The 22,283-nt window shown below is 37.2% G+C and overlaps 1 protein-coding gene across 1 annotated transcript; it reads left to right on the forward strand.

Moving 5' to 3' along the window:
* The first annotated feature begins 1,002 nt into the window (after positions 1-1,002).
* On the forward strand, positions 1,003-19,651 carry LOC139708189 (gamma-butyrobetaine dioxygenase-like). The gene is made up of 5 exons (XM_071620164.1): positions 1,003-1,383; positions 14,287-14,529; positions 14,930-15,232; positions 17,720-17,888; positions 19,533-19,651. Exons 1-5 carry the CDS (start codon positions 1,003-1,005, stop codon positions 19,649-19,651), a joined length of 1,215 nt encoding a protein of 404 aa, XP_071476265.1.
* The last annotated feature ends 2,632 nt before the right edge of the window (positions 19,652-22,283 follow it).

Raw genomic sequence — 22,283 nt, forward strand, 5'->3', positions numbered from 1 at the left:
CAATTGTCCTTGAGAAGATACACGATTACACAATCGACATTGTCCAAAAATCTGAACGGTAAGGCACTGTAAGGTGGCGGCAGTAAAGACAGGATCCATGGTAAAATACTTTTTTCTTCTTTTACCTTGGGCAACAATAATGGCTCGAATTGATCTTTTAATGGTTCGCACAGCAGTTGTATTGAGTTGAATAGAGCATTTTGTGCGTTCAGGCGTACGTAAATTGTAGCAGTGTAGTGTGGTATGGACTGAGCCGAAGAACCCATCAATGATTATTGTCAACAAAACTGCAGATTGTGAAGACAACGATCGCCTGTAGCAGCAATTCGGGATCCTCTACGCAGGTATGGTGTAACACTTTACTTTGTGTCTTAAATTCTTCAGTATACTCTACCTAAAAAAATATGTGTTTAATGGTATCGTCCCGCCAGGGAGAGGGAGAGAAGAGGGAGAGAAACTTGGATAACACAATGTGAAATCTACCATCTACCAATGGCACAAGTTCAGATCAATTGTGACACTATAACCCACATGAAATCAGCCTAAAAACAATGTAAGAAAAGTCTAATAACAGTATATGAATACAGTTTCGGCATAACTTATTTGTAAATGTGAATATACAGCACGAATAATCAATTTGGACAGTTTTATTCGAACAATATACTGAAAAGTAATTTCGCACAACACATTAAAGAGCAAATTTGAGAAATTGCCGCCATGTCGGATTTTTCGGGGGGGGGGGGGGGCGTTTTTTTTTCTCGGATCAGAAAGGCTTTCAAGGACATCTACGGATCAGACATCATTACACATCATAGCACGCAGCTCCGCAGCTCCGCAACTCCGCTCTGCTATTTCAATTGGTTTCTGACCCTAAATTTCATCTGTTGACTTCGATGTACCATAGATAGCAGATATATGTTTGTACCCTAAACGACTGAATTGACTGGTGGAGTGCATTTCGTCTGGAATTCTTCCGAATTCATGACATTTTGAGGGTCTGCAATGCCGATGGCCACCAGGCTCAAACCGAAGCGAAATCGGCACGACGCCTGCCCGGGCAACCCAGCGGAGGAAGAGCAGCCCACTGACCATGGCCAAAATCCAGCTGGGCAACCAACCATCACGTCGCCGGACAATGGAGTGACAGATAATGACAATGAGCTGGATTGTATACTGGTTGAAAAGATTCGCCGGGCTCTCCTTTCACCGACTGTCATGGCTGCCCTTGTGAAAGCTGTCAAAGAGGCTGTCATTGAAGACGTGACCCAGAGAGTGTACGAATCCCTACGACTCGATATAGAGAGCAAGGAGTTCGTCTCGGAATGTAAATACCTTGGCGTTATTCTCGATAGTCATTTGTCTTGGACTGCACAAATAAGTGATGTAAAGTCAAAGGCATTGAGTAGTTTACACGTGTTAAGACGCACACGCGCATTCATTGACCTAGATACCGCGATCTTATTGTACAAAAGCATGATACAACCCCATTTTGACTACTGTAATACAATTTGGATGCATTCAAATTCTACCGCCATACGGAAACTCCAGGTCGTTCAGAATAGGGCACTGAGAATAATCCTACAAGTAAATGGTATGTATAGTCGAAAGCTACTGTATGAAACCTTACATATAGACTGTCTGAATGTGAAGTTAGAAAAAGATCTGGCTATACTGGTTTTCAAACTACTACACAAACTTGTTCCTAGGGAGATTTCTGCTAAATTAACAACAAAATTGTCACATTACCAACTGAGAAATAACGTATCCAAAGTTTCCCTCCCAAAGCCAAACACAAATTTCAAGAGAAACAGCGCATTGTATGTAGCGTCAAAAGTTTTTATAAAATGGGTTCAAGAATGTAGCCAATTGGAAGCGCTGAAATGAGTCACGTGTGCGTGCATTAATTTTTACTATCATGCACGGCCTTGCAAAAAAGCGTTAAGTCACTGACGTCACAATGTTTACACTAGCAGTGCGCACTTAATCAGTTGTTACAAGTGCGTCGCGCGCTACCATACGCGCTGTCAATCCTGTAAACAACTTCTCGTTCGGGCTGCCAGCCGGCCTTTCTTGTGCACAAAAATCATGTGGCGTACGTATACGCTTATACGTACAGTACTTACATGTGCGGGATTTCCGATTGCGACGTGCGTAAATGTTTGGGACGAACATCCTCGGACGTCTTGACCCACAAAGGTACGTGAAAAACGTTGACAAATGCTGTTAGTTTTCGAATTTTCGACCCATTTTATAAAACAAATGATGCACAGGATTATTTCGTGGCGTTAGTGGAGGCGTAGCTCACTCTCGGGTATTTACAATGTAGTGCAACATGCACTCGGCTTCGCCTCGTGCATGTTTCACAATTGTAAATACCCTCGAGTGCACTATACGCCTACACTAACGCACTCTATTCTGTGCATCATTTGTATAATAACGGCCTCCCGATTAATCTCAGATGTGAAACCCAGTTGAATAGATTTGTGTCAAACATTAATTGTACCATTTTCCAAACTCCGTTTTAATATGGTAATTTGCAGATTTGTATGATTTTTTTTTTGTCTAGATTACTTTTTCCCTTTGTTTTTTGTATCTACATTTTTTCCCTTATCAAACTTTGTTACTGTATTTTTGTTTTGTCAATGTTTCTTGTCGTGTTTGTGAATGCAATTTTTGTTTTGTATTTTACTTTTGTTGTTTTATACCATGTATGTTGATATATACGGACTCACTGAAAAACAGCCCTGAGGCTGATAGTGGGTTTTTTTAAACCGTATTTAAATAAATAAAACAAACAAACAAGCAAACACATATACCATCATCATTTACGTTTCTACAACAGCACAGTAACATACAAGTAAAAAAGCATATCTTTGATACAGAAGCATTTTTTTTTTTTCAATCAGAGATCGGGCCTTACCCGATCACTGGAATGAGCTCCACCCCCGCCCCCCCCCCCCCCCCCCCCCCCAAAAAAAAAAGACCCTCAATAATGGTTTACACTAGTACAATATCGTTCGAATGTATAGAAACATAAGACAGCAATATAAGAAGATTGAAAAACTATATCAAATTATAAGCCGAGATTTAACTTTGACGCAACACACTTAAGGTATTGTTTACCATTGGGAGAGATATCACATTCGATTTATATGTGCAGGTTAGTTGTATCACAAAACGTTCTACTATGTAAAAAAAATTAAAATAAAGCCTAAAAGATACGGAGATATCACCATTTCTTTTCAAGAAACCATAACCATGATAACTGTTGACAGCTTAGTATAAAAAAACCAAACATTCTTATCAGATCTATTTAGTATATCTAACAATATTTAGCATTAATTATACTGATTTAAGTTTGTACATTAGTTGTTCTATCCCTACCTCACAGTTTAGAACTAGTTTGAGGAATTAACTAAAGCAGGATTTTTGTTTCACGTGCACTAATGGTAAATAATGCCTTTCACGACAACTCGATTATTTACCGCCATCTTGAACTTTGTGTGGATACTATTTTTGTCATTGGCAAAATTTGTGCCAAATTCCTAGCTCCTATATCTCTTTTTGGAAAATACTTTATGTTCAATCTCTTCTGTCTCAGAACAATCTACTATGGAATGCTACAGTAATAACGACCAGCGTCACCTACCACTTGGCATGAAAAGTTGGCAAGTCACTAGACCATTACAGTATTACATGGGACCATGTAAACACATTCTATGCAAAATTTATAATTCATGAATATATATATATTTTTTTTTCAAGTTTGAGATGTTAACTTGTCAACAGTGTATGATATTGCCTGTAATTAAATAAATATAAATTGTGTCTCAATCTCAGTAAATCTCAATCTCAATCGCAGGTTTCAAAATAATCCAATGTCCTTTTTTGATAAGTACTATATCATGCATTTTTACATTTCTTCCTTTTTTTCAAAACAATATAAAAATATGGATTTCCTCCCCCCCCCCCGAAAAAGAGAGAGAAGCAAACACCCCCCCCCCCCAATTTCTCACAATACACAGCTAAAGTGGTATCAACTTGTAGGAAGTTTTACTCTCCTTCATATGACATCAAATTTGTTGCAATCCAGTGTCTTCTATCCTGAAATGTTATATTTGAAATGTTAAATTCAATGAAAATAGCAGCCCAATTGGACCGCACCTGTACTTTGGAGTTTTTTTGCAACAAATCTACTGAGGTGTACTTGATACGGAACATTGCTTAGTGCAAGGTGTATGTTTAATGTATTATGTATGGTCTTGTTTATAGAGAGAGTGGAACTCGAAAAATAAGCACGATCTTGGATTTGACCCTCTGTCACTGTCTGTGAAGTCTTTGGGAACAGATGCGTGTAAATACATGATATTATGTAAAATGAGATTTCAAGTTTGAGGCATTATAACTCCTGAACCAAATGCAATACTGACTTCTAATTTTCTCCAAATATCAATTATATGAGAAAGATGTTAATTTCTACATGGTTTTCATAAACATTTTTTTTTTCAAAGTTTTTAGAAAAATATTCATGGTGGATTCTGAAAAATGTCTCCATAAAAACCTAAGACGGTTTGAAATAGCATTATAATGTTCAGAATATATAAAAGCCATATAAATAGACAGCAAAACAGACACAATTGCATCAAATCGAAATAATACATTTAATTTGGCGCAATACACTATGTCAACTTTGATGGCTGTCATCTTGACTTTTTTTTTGAGTGGTTGATCTAAATTCTGTCTTAAACTATCTATAACAAGATTGATGCTAAGTTTCAAGCTACTACCTCTATTTGAAAAATATCTTTTACTTCATCTCTTCTGCTTCAGAACAATCTACTTTTAAATAATAACAATCAGCGTCACCTAGCTACCACTTGGTATGAAAAGTTAGTTTGCAGGCACAAACCCTTGTTTGTCAAAGAAAAAGTCTGTGTTTGCCAAGACTACTACACGCACCACTGGCACTGCTGCTGCTGCTAGCTGCGGCTACAAGCGCCTATTAAAAGTGGCCGTTTTTACATAGTGAGTTTTCAAGTTTGAGACATTATAACTCCTGAACCGAAAATGAAACTGACCCTTAATTTTCTCCAAATATCAATTACATGTCAAACAAAATTCTTGAAACGTTTCAAGATAATCCTCCAGTCTTTCCCTGATTTATGTTGAATAAGCATTTTCATGATTTTCCTTTTTTACAGAAAAATATAAAAAATGAGTGTTTTTTCCTTAAAATCTCAATCCATTTATCACAATAACCCACAAAAATGGTACCATCTTGTAGAAAATATTATTTTCTTTCCTATGACATCAAATTTGTTGAAATCTGATGTTTCTATCAAATTCTATCTTTCAAATAACATTTTTTTATTGTTCCGTATACCACATTTTAGCAAATACATGAAACATAAACATCACAATACAAAAGCATGGATGAATTGTCAAGTACAGCTTATAAGACAATAAAACATGTGAAATATTAGGAATCTACATAGAAGAATTGCTTGTAGGGTGTAGATTCCCAGATGCGGATGTGAGATTATTTCTTACTTGGTATATGTAATTAAAGGAATGACAATTTGTGAATTGGAGAAAAGTAAAAAAGAAAACGAAAAAACACAGAAACAATGTCCGCGGCACAAGACTTCTTGAGAGTTGCGTGATCACCCGAGCGAGGTACAAGTGAGATGCAGTGTACAATAGCAGAGATAGCAAGTGCACAAAGGAGATAGTACAGAAATCACGAGAGAGGCACATGTTACATAATCGATAATGTCAGTAATGTGAAGTATGAACAGATAATGTCGAGGAGGACTGAAGAATAGCTATACTGATATGAATTCAGAAAAACTAGTTTAAATTTATGCTTAAATTAATAAAGAGACGGGGATTGAAATTCAGTAAATATGGCGGCCATCTTGGACGCCATCTTGGATTTGGAGGCTTTTCAAACAACTGTTTTTGAGGTAGACCAGTGGAATGTTGTTTGTTACAATTGAAACTTGAAAATAAGCATGGCCTACTTAGTTTGTAGAGAGAGTGGAACTCATTCGAAAAGTAAGCGAGTTTGGGGGGGGGGGGGGTTTAGCCCTCCGGTAACATACCCTTATTTGAATAGTCAACCAATATGCGTCAGTCAGGCGCAACATTCATTTATGCTTATGTATTGAAATTCCTGACCCGGAGGTCAGAAGTTCAGAAATTTACATTGCACAGTGTAATATTGCTAGTCATTTTGCGAAGGCGGTTTAGCAAACAAACATAACAAATCAAACACGTGCAAATGTATTCACTACGTGGATATCAGGTTGGATTTTGGGAAATATGAATGCTTGCGGCATTATATAATCAAAGTTTACAATGAAGCTCTCAATATTCAATTTAGTTATGCTGGAATCATACAAACCAAGCTGCCAACCCTAAACCCAGCGCAACAAGACAAAAAAAAAATCACTGGGCAAGGGGCTGCGCCTCCATATCCTAACTTCTATCTCTCACAATGAAGAATCTGTTCACTGACTCGTCCTACAAACTAAGTTGAAAACTTGACAGAGTCACCTCCAATGTTAAAACCGTGTAAAAGGGCATTTCTACAATAAACATGCGATTTAGGCTCTCGAAACTGGGCGTAACCTACGAGACTGAACCCACCAGTCATACAGCATACGACTTCGACATTGATAAACATGATAAAAGGTATATTAGTTATACAACCCACGAGTCATACGGCCTATTAGTATGAGCTCGACACTATACGCAAATCAGGCCCATGAGTCCAAAAGTATGTAAACAAGGCAAGTGAGTCCGACGCTAGGCAAACAAGGTCCAAGAATCGACAAACAACAACAAAAAAAGACCCACAAGACCGACTTTACATCATAGGGCTTAATGTGTCGGTCTCGAGGGCCTTTTTTGCTTAGTGTCGAACTCGTGGGCCTTGTTTGCCTTGTGTGACCCATGGGCTTTATTTTCCCAGTATCGAGCCCTTGAGCTGCATGACTCGTGGGCTGTGTACGTTGTGGTCGGTATAACTCGTGAGCTGTATGATTCGTGGGTGTCGAACTAGTGAGGTGCACCTTCGAACCCATGACAAGTGGTACATCAGCTTGAATATCCATTGAAGGTGCTGTTTACCATTAGGAGCAGAGATTTCAAAATGATCAAGTTATCACATTTGACGCAGATGATATGTGTACGTCAGTTACATCACAAAAACCCTACCATATAAAAAAATCCGCAAGTCAAAGCCTAAATATTAGGATACATCACTTGTTTCCGTAAAAACAATAATTGCAGACGGTTTATTCTAAATTTAGAAAAAATTATATCATAACTATAATTCACATTTTCATAAGTATCAACACGTACACTTTTGACGGAGCACGGATTTTAGTGACATATTTACATCGCTTGTTTCTATCCATTTCATTTTTCATTTCATTTATTTAATTTCCAACAACATTTTCATACACAAGATAACACAACATCAATACAATGTAGTAAGAAAGAACTCACATCTTGGAACTTTTTTGAAGCACTAAAGTTTTCCATAACCAAATAATTTTATTTTGATTTGATTTGACAAGCAGAATACATGCGAACGAACGAACCAAGACCTTTGAATTCGAACTAATTGTTTGTTTTTTTTTATTTTAAGGAGCTTTAATCACAAATATCACAACTTAACAAGAAAAGACTTAGCTTGCTTTGCGATTGAACTGCTCGTTTCTTAATTAAATGCCATATTAATCGATTAATATTAATATGAATATAATATGAATATGAATATCAATATTATCAATATTAAATGCAATATTAATCGATTTCATGCTTTCCCCAAATGTTACAACATTTGAAATGATTCAGATGACTCTGAATTATATGCAGAAATCGTTACATTTCATCAATGTATATCGTCCACCCAGTTCAGTACAGTTTCAGATTTTCTTGGATGAGTTTTCTAATGTTCTCGATAGACAGCTTCTCTGCTCGTCTGACTTGTTGATTGCAGGTGATTTCAATATACCTGTGGACTCATCAACTTCGAATTCGAAGTTGTTCTCTGAATTATTGTCAGCCTTTAATATGATTCAACATATTAATGAGCCAACTCATAATCGAGGCCATGTATTAGATCTGCTTATAACTTGTAAAGGTAACACTGTACAACTTTGTAATACCGGTGTTGTGGAAGGTATATCAGATCATTCAGCAATAATGTGTTTGTTTTTGTTTGTTTGGTAGATACTTTATTTTCTGCAAATCAATATATACATAGAATGAATAATCGTGAACATGGGAAGCATACAAAGTATATTTGAAACAGAGTCGTTTGACTTGCATAAACAACGATATAAAAGGAAATTAATGATATCACAGTATGCATGTCTATGCAACTGGGATTACAATAACAATATCATATTCAAGAAGTGATAATGCAGAGGGCCGCCATTGTAAGCATTGCTTGAAAAGATGGCCGGCCCAAGGAAAAGGTAGGTAGGTAAATTGGTAAACAATACAAATTCTGCTGCGAAGATAGCAGGGGAAAATAAACTCTGATGTGTGATGGTGGTGAATGTGCGTGCGAGTGCTTGAGAGTGCACAGGGGCAGATAGGCTGCCCCTGAATTGAACCTTCCTAAAGGTGTGTGAATTGAACCTTCCTATTAAAACGTTGTATCAAAAAAAAAAAAACATTTGTTGTGACACGGAATTTGACATCTGTAAACCCACAAGAGTTTGTTGCTGATACTCATGTTAAGTCTCTTTTATCACCTGAATCTCTAAGTTAATAATGTTGATGATGAAGTGAATTTGTATAACACCTTACTCACTGCCACCCTTGATAAGTTGGCACCTGAGAAACGAATCAAGGTCACAATACACCCCAATACGGAATGGTATACATGTGTACCCCAGAAATAGCTCAAGCAAAACTGCTTCGTAGACAGTTAGAAAGGCAGTCAAGGTACACAAAACTGGAGATTCACAAGCAGAATGTATCATGCACAAAGGCGATGTGTAAATGCCTTGATTAAAGATGCTAAGTTACAATATCATTAAAAAAAGGTTACTGATTGTGGGAAAGATACAAAGAAGTTGTACAAAGTTGTTAATGCTTTACTTTACCGAAAACAGCGATCTCCTTTGCCAGAACACCTCACTCATGGTGATCAAGTTGAGTTAGCCAATTGTTTTAATCAATTTTTCATTGATAAAATTGTGGCAATCCAACGGAGTTTCCCAACTCGTTGTGAACAGCCAAATGACATTGTATGTGAAGTCAAGTCAGAATTGAGTGAGTTTCAGTCTGTCACTGTTAATGAGATAGAAAAGCTTATTAAGAACTCACCTAACAAATCATGTGAACTTGATCCAATCCCAACGGATTTGGTTAAGAAGTGTGGCAGAGTTTTAGCACCCGTTATCACAAGAATCATAAATGCTAGCCTGAGATTAGGTGTAGTTCCACAGATGTGTAAAAAAGCAGTTATTCATCCAACTTTGAAAAAAGCAGGCTTAGATCAGGAGTGTCTAAAAATTACCGCCCAATTTCACATTTACCTTATTTAAGTAAATTGCTTGAAAAGGTTGTTTTCTCACAACTGACAATGTATCTGCAAGATAATGAATTGCTTGATTCATTTCAATCTGCGTACAAGCCTGGTCATAGTGTAGAAACACTGTTAGTCAACTTATCAGATATTGTGTTCAGGGAATTTGATAGTGGTAACATCACTGCTCTTATCATGCTTGATATGAGCTCAGCTTTTGACACAGTCGATCATGCTATTCTGATTCAACGATTGAGATATTTGGGCATGAAAGGGACTGTTCTTCATTGGTTTATATCCTACTTATGTGATCGATCTCATTATGTTAGAATTGGTGATTCTACCTCTTGTAAAACTATGACAAAATTTGGTGTACCTCAAGGTTCTGTTGGAGGCCCGCTGCTTTTTTCTCTGTATATGCAACCAATTAGTGAAGTATTTCGCAAGCATTGTATTAGTTATCATTGTTATGCGGATGATATACAACTATATTTGTCTTTTAAACCCACTGTGTCTTCATTGTCATCCGCCATTGCAAAACTCGAAGCATGTTTGCAAGACCTGAAAATCTGGCTTACATCCAATGGCCTTAAACTAAATGATGATAAATCTGAGTTTCTGTTATTGGGATCAAAGCATATGTTAAGCAAAGTTGATTATCAGTCATGTCATGTCAACATCGGTAGCACTTGCATTACTCCGTCGAAAACAGCCCGTAATTTAGGTGTCATATTTGATCAGGAAATGTCATTTCGAAGTCATGTAACTCATATTCAGCGGAATATTTGATATCAGTTGCGTAATTTAAGTTTCATAAGGAAATATTTGTCTAAATCTGCAGCTTAGATACTGATTCATGCTTTGATTTCTTCTCAGTTGGATTTTTCGAATTCATTGTTGTGTTATCTTTCAAAAAAAGATGTCACAAAACTTCAACGGTTGCAAAATTCTGCTGACCGATTGTTAACTTTTACTAATAAGTTTGATTCCATGTCACCAGTTCTCCGTTCCTTACATTGGTTACCTGTAGAAAAAAAAAGGATTATTTTCAAGATTCTGTTATTAGTACATCATTCAGTTCATTCTTTTTTCCCCAACATACATAAGTAAGAAAGTCTGTTCAAAAATACAATCCGGCACGAAGGCTACGTTCATCATCTGATGCATTCTTACTCCAAACACCCAGAGTAAAACATGGGTATGGTGATCGTGCTTTTTCCGTTATGGGACCAAAATTGTGGAATCAGTTACCTCTTCAGTTAAGGGAACTGTCATCTACAGAGTCATTCAAATCCAAACTTAAAACTTATGTGTTCCTTACATACTCAGGACTGTAATTGCTGTATGTTATTAATATTGGATCAATATTGTATTTTTAATTGGTATATGTTGTATTCTTTATTTGGTATATATTTGTTTTTGTTTACCATTTTCTTATTTGTTGAAATGTTTGAATATGTATATGCATGTAAATATTTGATATCTTTTCATTTTTGAAGCGCCAAGAGCACTGAAAAGTGGACCTGTGCGCTATACAAGTAGCCACTATTATTATTATTATTATGTAAGATCATGGACGATAATCCTTAGAAGATAATATCTAAAATTTTGCGTCAGGAGAGTGTTTTCTTTGCATTATGCAATGATCAACTGTAATGTGTTGATAAAGTAATTGAGGACTCGCGATAAAAAAGCTAGCAATTGGGTCTTTATGGATTTTAGTAAGGACTGCAACACAAGCGGACATTAAACTCAACAACAAAAAATACATAGATATGGCGTCAGAGGCACTGCTCTCTCATTGTTTAAGAGTTAATCATCTGAAGCCCTGTTTTAACAGACTGGACAAACGCAAACGCAAGCTTGTGTTGTCAGTGTCAATGCTCTGTGATAAAAGCATATAATGATTATGACCAATTCTCGCCATACACAAAGTGTTGCATAATCTATACCTGCTTTATGTTTATGATGGGCAGTGTAAATCTATTCTACATTCTAAATACCTGGGTGCATCCTCACTAGCATTTATGACCACTACATGCACTTAAATACACTTTCCAATCTCAAGAAGAAATTATGATTCATGCATCCCTTCATGTTATATGCGTATAGCATGATGACCATTTACAATTTTTAGTTTTATAAACCGACACTCTATAATTTTGGTATTTTATGCATATCCGCTCTATAATAAGATGGTAATCAACATCTTAAATGCTCATACTCCTCCAATCTTTTGTTAAATGTTGAATTTAGCACTCGAAATGTTAAGCTACGATTTTAGAAATGGTAAATCCAACATTTTGAGTGTTGAATTTAGCATTTCAAAAACAAAAAGTTAGAGCGACAAGAAGTGTTGATTTATCATTTAAGTATCAGAGTTTATACAATTCGAGTTTATTCATACATTTTTGTTTATAACTACGGTCATGTATGTATTTTTTTTAAAAATAAAGATATATCTTGTAATTCCTGCCTTGAATTTATTCCATGTCGATATTTTGTTGTAATATCATGGAGAATTACACGTAGAAGTACAGAAATGAAATCCTTTTTTAAACAAGGAAGCACACAACAGGTATGTGTCTGTTGCTCTGTAGTTGAGAACTTCACCCTTCTCTAATTGAGCAATATAAGCTATTTGTATTTATTCCAAGGTTTCATGTCTGGTTTGATCAAAAGCCAGACTGTGCATTTCTTTGTCCAACTTAAGAAGGTTTCTTTTGGTTAGCCATACACTTTTGTAAGGTCAGGCATCATCAGTCAAGCGTAATATACACTATGCATTGTAGATTCTTCAAAATAATGGAATCATCCAGCCTGTACGGCAGAATTTCTGAATTTCACACTGATCATTGCGTCTTTGTCTGCCGTCTTGCGCGGGCGAATAACGAATCACGAATCCCACAGGAAAAGAATACGAAGCAAAACAAATTCCGTCATGCTTGTGCGTGATGGGTCTATTAGGTTTTTGGAACATGCGAATGCACAAGGAATTTCAGAATAAATGTTTAGAACCGAACCGTCAGTAGAATTCATCTATCTTGCAATCTCATCAAAACACTGTTCCCAAGCAAAGTCTAAACCGTTTGATTTGCGTAAAACTTAAAGGACAAGTTCACCTTCATAGACACGAGGGTTGAGTGAATGCAGAAATATTAGTAGAACACATCAGTGAGAATTTGAGGAAAATTGGACAATCCGTTCAAAAGTTATGAATTGTTTAAGTTTCTGCTCAGTCACAGCTGGATGAGAAGATTACTATAGCTTGTGATGTCACACGTGTACAGCGATATAAAAAAAGAATAAAGAATATTCAACATATTTCCACTTTTCTCACATAACAAAAGAACACTCGATATCTCTCTTTCAGAAGGCAGGGGGAATAATATTAACCTTAACATAATGTCAGTAACAAGTCGAAGAAATGTGCACTTTATTCAAAAAGTAAAGTTTTGTGAATGTTTCTTTTTATTTGCCTTATATTGTTGTACGAATGTGACATCACACACTGTAGTAGTCTTATCATCCAGCAGTGACTGCGCAGATAATTTAAAAAAAATCTTAACTTTTGAACGAATTGTCCAATTTTCCACAAACTTTCACTGATGTGTTCTACTAATATTATTGCCTTCACTCAGTCCACATGTATATGAAGGTGAACTTGTCCTTTAATCACTTCTATGAACTTTGTCAAGGTACCTGCTACAGACATGCCAAAAGGATATCACTCCATCACTGTTTCCAATGATTTATCCCACGGCCCTGTTTTTTAAAGAGTTAAATTTGATTATATAGTTGATTTCTATCATAAGTCTATGGCAGCCTGTGTGTTAAGGAAATAATCGATTTTATCTTTTGATAAAACGGGGCCTAGGTATGGGTTGTCACGCACACAGCTTATAGAAGATCCGTGTGTGTGTGTGTGTGTGTGTGTGTGTGTGTGCGTGTGTTTATGTGTGTACATGCAGGTATAACTATTGCTAGTAAGACCTCAAACTTAAAGATTGTAATGTTAGTAATTGTAACTGCGGGTGGTAATGTCATTTTTCGGCAGAATATTTTTATACTATACCAGCAACTGTGTCTGGTTAGAAATGGCAATTACAAACATTACCAAGGTTTCTATATCTTAGGCTACTGTCTTGGCACATTTTAAGACGGAAGATTAAACCTCCTTTAAGTTTTATCATTACAGTGTAAAGATAATAGGGATTTCATAACCTTCATAATTAATTACACTTAATAAGGGTACGGTTGACAATACAGAGTATTTTTCAGATTTATGGAATTCTTTGGTCAAGTTGTTTTTATTGCAACTTATACCGTTGGCAAATTGCCCTAGATCGACATAAACAAGCAATGAATTGATCAGCGTTTAAGACATTTAGTAGCCATGATTAAAAAGAAATCATGGGCATACATGCTCGAGCAGGATCGAACCCTTGACCTCCTGATCACTGCACAGACGTCTTATCCACTAGACCATCGAACTCCGCCAAACAGCAAGTGCTGGTTTCAATCCTTATAGCATGCAGCGGGTATCAAATACTGCACATCATGATTCAAATTGATGAAATTCCATTAATTATATAGACTGTTAGCTTTCGAAGTCATGGTTTAGTATCACAGAAATATAAGCGTGGGAGGGCGCGGGCAGCGACACCTGCCTCCAAACTGAAGAGAATATACACATGCATGATTGGGCCACATTTCTTTTTCTTTTAATCTAGAAAATGGATGAAGCTTCCAACAAGATCATATCTGTGGCCCGTGATTCCGCTCGCTTCTGGTTCGAGGTGACGTGGTCAGACGGCTACGTAGGAAACTTTCCCTACGTGTGGCTGAGAGACAACTGCCCCTGCGAGTCTTGCTTCTACCCCAGTACCAACCAGCGCAACGTCTGCTTACAAGACTTGGACACTGATATCGGACCAGACGGGGAAGCAGTGGACGCCGATGGGCAGTTCTTTGAGGTTTGCAAAAGCATCTCACTTTGATGTTGGTACAGTAACCAGCGCACTATTATTTCACGTGCTACCAGTGTTTCTATCACATTTTGCAGTATTGACACTATGAAAAGGGGGTGAAAAGAATCCGAAAGCAGTAAAAAAATGTTCACTGAATGCGTCACTCATTTGATATTAATGAATGACAAGATTGACCATAACAAACACATTCGTAATGATAGCAACGACTATGGAAGCAATCTTATGACATGGTGGTCAATTATAACATGCTCTGATAAATTCTCTTTCATAGTAACTCAACGAGAGATAGTGAACAACACTCATCTGTATACATAATCTTCTCACTTTGCTTTGTTAACTAGTTAATGCCATATATATTTCACCCTCTCGTGTGCCATATATACAGATTGTTTGGACTGACAGCCACAAAAGCCGTTTCAATGCGGACTGGCTCCGGCGACATCGCTTCGATAAAACCATCTCCGATCCCATCAAGACCGTTCGAGTTTCATGGGGAGCCGAGTTCGTCGATGAGATTCCAACTTTCGACTTCTGTGACGTGATCGATAGCGACAAAACGCTCTACGATTGGCTGAAGAGCCTAGTGACGTATGGGTTATGCATTGTTAGGGGCTCTCCGTGCCAACCCAACACTCTGAAGAGACTGTGCGAACGAGTTGCCTATCAAAGAATGACAATTTATGGGTGGGTAAAACTTTTTATTTTCACATGTTAAACTACAACTTTAAAGTATAAGGAATCACTATCAACACTCACCTCCCCCCCCCCCCCCCCCCAGCCTTACAAACCAAGAAATCAGGAGGAGTTTATGTATAGTCAACTTGTCCAATCGTAACACTTTTTTCATGCTATATAAAAAACTGAGTGACGAGGACTATTAATACTATCCATATGTCTATAATGAAAATAAGGCTTTCTTCACGTGAAAGGCCGGAAGAGTACATTATATATCCACTGTTGTGTGAAAATTATTTGCTTCAGAACGGTCTCATATTCAAGTAATGTGCAGATTAATGCCCCGTCACTGACCAGGCACGCTAACCTGGAAACATTAACCTGCACATTACTTGAATATGAGACCATTCTGAAGCAAATAATTTTCACACAACAGTGGATGTATAATGTACTCTTAAATGAATCTCACAATGATTGGAAGAATCATCCCTCAGCATTCCCACTGATTCCCACTTATCGGTTACTAGCCATCCCCTTTAACTTTTTAGTCCATGCTGGTTTTTTTTTCCTCCGAGCGGAGGGGGCAGGGGAGTTGTTCACAGTTTCATTTCATTGAAATCCCCAGAAAGTTGTAATGCAATTACCTTGAAAAAAAAAAGTGAACAACGTGAAGAAAGTCTTATTTTCATTATCATTTTCAATCGCACAAGGATTGGAACAATCATCCTCCAGCATTCCCACTGATTCCCACTAATCAGTTACTAGCCATCCCCTTTAAGGAAACGGTGCAACTGTCATGACTGTACCTGACAACTTCTGAGGAACAATTATTTTGACTATTTCTGATAAGAAGAGCAATAAATAAGCAGACGAAGATACACACTGAGATCCACATATTATGACAACATATTGTACAACGACCGTACAATTACCGTAATAATATCTGTATCTGAATGTAATTAAGATTATTCCTTATGTATCCAGTTATATTCATTTAAACCATACACTTAAATAACAACGACACTACTTATAATGTGATTTGTTATTATTGTTATTCATCATATTATTGTTTGCTATGATATCACATTGACAGCAGTGAAAAAGGCCGAAAGCTGAAAGTTAGGAGATAAAGTGTGGTGGGCAACTATGTCACTAGATGAAATGTCTATACATAATGTAATATATTATATAGATATAGATATAATGTGTGTGCGTGTGTGTGTGTGTGTGTGTGTTAGATTGTGTGGCAGAAAAATAAAGAATAAACCGAATTTTATCGGGTCGAATAATTATTTTCTTCCGCAGACCGTCGTATATGGTTGAGACAAAGCCTGCGAAGACATCTAGTAGCATCGCTTACAGCTCGTACAAACTTGATGTGCATGTTGACAATGCCTTACTACAGTAGTCCACCTTGCGTAAGTCGTCGTTCCAGTGCAAGGCTGATGCGAAGATAAACATTCCTTTAAAAGTTACTTCACTCATTCTCTTATCCTTGGTGTAGTAAGCAATTCTTCACAATACCAAATTTCACTTCTAGATGTTATCATTATCCGGGGCGGACCAAGGAATTCCGTAAAAGGGGAAGGGGGCGGAGCTTTACAAAATTAAAGAGCTAAGAGTCGCATCCCCCTTTTTTTTCTTCTGTTTCAGCAAAAGATGAAGGGGACGGCCCAGTGCGCTCATCCTGGATCCGTCTCTTATTATACAGTATGCCCCCCCCCAAAAAAAAACAGCAAACAAACAAACAAACAAAAAACAATCGGATTTTTTTTTGCATTGATAACACCCAATAAACCGTCTAAAAATGCTACTTTCAAGGTCTCAAAATATAACATCTTACCTCACAGAGAAATGCGCATCGTTGTTAAGCATATCACGAGTCACATTCTTCCAAGTTTAGCACTTGGACGCTATTGGAACTGCATATTAATGTGTTAGCACAATAGACAGAACTAGGAAGGAAGGGATTCCTGACATGCTCTACAAACATCTTCATTTCTCTTTGACCACTAAGGCAAATTCATGCAATTTATTTTATTGTTGTTTCATACCCTGCAAATTGTGTTTGGATTGTTTTCACTATTATTAAGGTTATCGTTGAGGAGGGTATCATTGCATTTTTTTTTTTTTTGGGGGGGGAGGGGGGCATACGGCATAAGTCTTCACGACGCTTAACATTGAAACACATGCATATTTGCAGTTAGAGTTTAGGTCTCAGAAACACTGCGAAAATAAGTTAGTTAGTTCCCTTCTCTGCGACTTGTGAAGGATTGCATCCCTGTCGAGCGTCTAGAATCCGAAGGCGAAGATGATGTACGAGGGGAAGAATCCCTAAAGATATACTAGTAGTAAGACAGTATGGATATGGGTTTAGCCTGCAATGTTGGAATTGTTAAAAAACGGAAGTACTCTCAAACGAACTAGGAAGATGCTACCTCTGGAAAAAAAAGAGGACTAAACTTCTCCCACTTTTTCAACTATCCAATCACCTCTTCAGGTTCAGCTTCTCCACTTCATCCGTCCATGCCCGGGCGGGGGAGGAGAGAGTCTCTTTGTTGACGCGAAACGCATCGCGGAGGAACTCAAACGAGACAACCCTGAAGACTATGACATCCTCACCAAGGTCAAAGTTGACTTCCGGTCCACGGGAAAGGACTACGTTGGACGCTTTCACCTTAAATCTTCTAGAAGCGTTATACAGTAAGTACAAAGTTGACTTCGGGCTTTGATATATACAAAAGTGGAAGCGAACCCTCGATAGACGTCTTGTTTCAATAGTAAGTATTGGAACTACACCAAATCTCCAAAGCAAAACTCCTCCCATTTTGCAACTTGCCTGTGATATAAGGTATAATATACCTTAGAAAGTCATCTGAACAGCCAATGATTCTTCAAATCTTTACATTAAAAAAGGACAAAACATGATGTGACATGTCCGTTGCTTTCACGCAGGCGACCACGGTCTCAACCATGCATAGTGATGTGAACATTGATTATTACTGATATACCATCATCTAAAAATTCTCTGCATTTCCACGATCAATTATTGTAAAAGCATAGTACAACACAGTAAGACAAAAAAGGAAAAGGAGCACAGCCTGAACATTGTAAGTTTAGATAAACTGAATGTTCGCCGTTTTGTCTAGCAATTATACCCTCCCTTCCTTTGAGCACACTCAGCAGGGCTGAAACTAATTCAGGACTTAACCAAACAGGTCAAAGCAGATCTCGTTTCAATGACTTGGAATTCTTTAGTTTACTGCTGAGCTCTATAAATGAGCACTTCTAGAAATAAAAATGATAAGAAATACATTATCAGAACGCCATGAAATGCATGGCATCAAGAGAATCTAACATACGAAATGAGGAGCAGGATAGTATAGTATGGGTTGAGGTGAGAATCCAGCTTTTAACGTTTTGCAAGATATTTAGAAGTTGTTTAGAAACCACGCCAAGAAATGGGGCATTTCAGAAGATTTCATAATTTCACATCATGTAGTACATAAATTCGACAGCTCCGTGTATAGATACGTAGAATTTATTGTGATCCTTGAGCAGAGAAAACCGATAAAATGACTATTCTTAAACAAATTACACTGAATAGTGTTGATGACATCAGAGCGTCACATATTTCTGAAATGCAGCAGTGTAATTCCATTATAATACCGCTTGCTCAACAAGTTCACCTGTGAAGAATCTATGCATGCCGTCTTCTTTTGTTCTGCTTCCTTGAGCCCCAACTCATGCATTCTTCCGGTGAGGCTGCCATGTCATCATCCTTGTTCATTACAGTTTGTTATAAATTTTGAAAACATTCTCATTCCTCATCCCAATCACTATAAAATCGGAAACTCTGTACTCAGTTTAACTAATTTATAGTTGTTCAAATGTAAAAAGTCTGAAAAATCATCCGGAGGTCTCCTTTAAAGAGCATACAGTACTAAGGGGAATTTCAAAGTCTATTTGATAAGTACCGTTGTTTTTTTAATTACCAAAAACAAGGTAAAGCAAAGAGACCCTAATAAAAGTTGAGGCCTGCCCCATTTTATTAGTATCGCATTTTTCATATCTCAGCCATTTCAAGACCAATTTTCATAATATAAACTGTGGATTCCTCTAAGAATTACATGTTCTTTCATAATTTATAAGAGGTTTTTCGTTAATCTCACAAACACACACACACACATACACACACACACACACACACACACACACACACACACAAGTTGGAAGCCTGCAGCCCCATCTAAACCAAAACTGTCATCCCTTGAAAAAATGAAAAGCTGTATTCATTTGGTTCTTTATTGCAGGCTCGACAACGACGGGGGAATTCCTATCTGTGAGCTACTCGAATTCTCGGAGGGCGCCCTACATAAACATTCCCGTGGAGGAAGTTCAGCGTTTCTACAGAGGCATTGAAGGAATTTAGTAATCGAATTTTACATGAAGAAGAACCTCATTAACATAAAGCTGGCAGCAGGTAGGAACAAACAAAAAGGTTGCGAGTTCGCCGAGTATTCAAAGCTGATGAATGACAGCACTGTGTAGATCATAATTGTACCTGTCAGAACACACGAAAAGACAGAAAAAAAAAACATGAATCACAAATTTGCGCAAGAATTCTGATCATGCACTTTAAAGTACATGTCTTCCCGTTTTTATGTAACTGTTGCATGAAAGTGAGAAGTTAATTTTTTTCACACTCACACGCTAAATTCAAAATGTATAGTTCATTCTACCCTCCTCCTCCAGCAGAACACAAATAGCAGCGTATACCAATGAGACGACGATACAATGAAATCATTCTTTGGCATCTTACAAAAACAAAATAGCGCTTCCCATTACAATGACAAATAAGAATACGACACCTTCAAAAAAAAAAAAGAAGAAATAATCGATAATTCGGACTCCTAGTACTCTCTATTCTGGAGGTGGTGTTATCATGATCATAACGCCTTTTTTTAAGCGATGGCTAGTGACTGATCAGTGGGAATCAGTGAGAATGCTGGGGATGATTGTTCAAATCCTTGTGGGATTCATTTCAAAGTACATTCTATTGTTTGAACATTATTTGGTTCAGAATGGTTTCATATTCAAGTAATGTGCAATTTGATTTTTTTTTTTTGTGCTGTAAACCAAACAACATCGAGGAGAGTCACGTAAATCGTTTTCTCTTCTTTAATGTCATTGCCACTCGCAATGAATATTTGGATACATAGGTGTACGCAAAAAAAAAAAATCATACAATGTTCATGCATGGAACAAAAATTCATTCTGCCATAATCGTAAAGATCACCGTAAAAAAACAAAATCCTACGTGAAACGCAAGTAGTATATCATATCGTACTCACATCATGATTAACACATACAATGAATATAACAATTTCTTAGTTTCTATTTGCCAGTAATACAAAATGTAAGTAACAAGTTTAGGCTCAAAACGGTCGTGCTCTCCCAGGTTTATCGGGATACAGATTTCTCATTTCATTTCCAATCTATAATAGTACGGTCTGCTATGTCGAAATATTGGATCCCGTGAGATTTTCGTGCCAAAATTGATTTTTTTAGCGAACTTGGTCAATTTGGGGGTGCTGAATCCAAAAAAACTTTGGTTCCATTTTTTTCGACTACATCTTCAGCCGCCATTTTGAATTTCAAAATGGTCGCCATAGCAAACTGTATTTTGAACCAGTTCTCATAATGTGAGCATCATAGAATGTTCAAATTTGATGCAAAAAGCATGTCTATGATGTCAGACATTCTGATACACCATTTCCTGATCTTGTACATTTGTTTTTAATACAGTTTGAGGGTGCCATCTTGAAATTCAAAATGGCCGCCATAGCTACTGTATTTTTACCTGTATCACAGGTTGTAAGCATTATGGAAAGTATAAATTTTTGACAAAAAGCATGCTTCTGATGTCAGAGATGCTAATATATACATTTTTGTTTTAAATGATGGATCATTTCGGTTGGCGGCCATCTTGAAATTCAAAATGGCCACCATAGCAAATATAAGTGGGCCTATATCTCATATCGTATGCATTGTGTAAGGTTCTAACTTGGGGCAAAGAGCATGCGTATGCTATCAGACTTTCTGAAACATCTTTTTCTGAAATGATGATCCATTTTGATATCATAGGTGGCCATCTTGATATTCAAAATGGCTGCCATACCAGAATGTATATTTTGACACATATTCTATGTTGTAAACAATACAGAAAATTCACGTTTTGGGGCATAAACCGGGCTCATGATGTTGAACATTCAGATGCACTTTGATCCCCTCCCTAAAATTGCAGATCATTTTTGAGGCTGCCATTTTATCATTCAAAATGGCTGCTTTTCAGCTAATATCTGTGGTTACAAGCAACTTTTAGGCATATCAATGTTTATGGTGGTGTAGATTGTACATTTAATTACAAACACACACACACACACATTACATTCTGTAATGATGGATTATTCGCATTGGCTGCCACTCTTCAAATTCAAGATGGATTTCGACCCAAATTTTGTTGCTGTAAGATCTTTACCCTGCAAACTCAAGCATGCTGGAGCACTTTTCATGATGATGTAGGACCTATGTGTGTAAGTCAATCACTTCAATAATTATTATCATTATTGCATAGGCGGGACTGCTTCCTGTAGGTACACTGCCCATGTTGAAATGCAAAATGGCTGCCATGGGAAACATTCCATTGCATTTGGATAAAACTTGTGAATGGGAAATCATGTAATTCTGGTGTCAAAGCGGATGACTTTCAAAAGTGCCTCAATAACTGTGTCTGAGTGACTAAATGCCCCCATTTAGACGATTTGGTTGTAGAGTTTAAATAATAATATTAGCAGTGTACTAGAAAATTTATCGGAAATTTACTTAGTTAATGTCTTCTTTTCTCATTCCCTGCATGTGTCTTTGAAGTCACAGCACTTGTATAGGGCTGTACACAGGGGAGACTTGGCTCTAAATTCTTCCAGAAACAATGACTTTTGCATTTCTTGCCATATGAACATAATAATGAATTCTGTGGCTACCGTTGGTGTAGGAAGCTCAAA

The sequence above is a fragment of the Diadema antillarum genome, unplaced genomic scaffold (genome assembly GCF_040938485.1).
Source record: "Diadema antillarum isolate AM-2024a unplaced genomic scaffold, OU_Dant_1.0 seq00001318_RagTag, whole genome shotgun sequence".
Classification (NCBI taxonomy): Eukaryota; Metazoa; Echinodermata; class Echinoidea; order Diadematoida; family Diadematidae; genus Diadema; species Diadema antillarum.

What these genes read in the sequence shown, in the direction of transcription:
- LOC139708189 (XM_071620164.1), top strand. Translation starts at nt 1,003, where the DNA reads ATGCCGATGGCCACCAGGCTCAAACCGAAGCGAAATCGGCACGACGCC. An exon ending in GAATGACAATTTATGGGTGG is followed by an intron (nt 15,233 to 17,719) that starts GTAAAACTTTTT and finishes TCACCTCTTCAG; the next exon opens with GTTCAGCTTCTCCACTTCAT. An exon ending in GGGAAAGGACTACGTTGGAC is followed by an intron (nt 17,889 to 19,532) that starts GCTTTCACCTTA and finishes TCTTTATTGCAG; the next exon opens with GCTCGACAACGACGGGGGAA.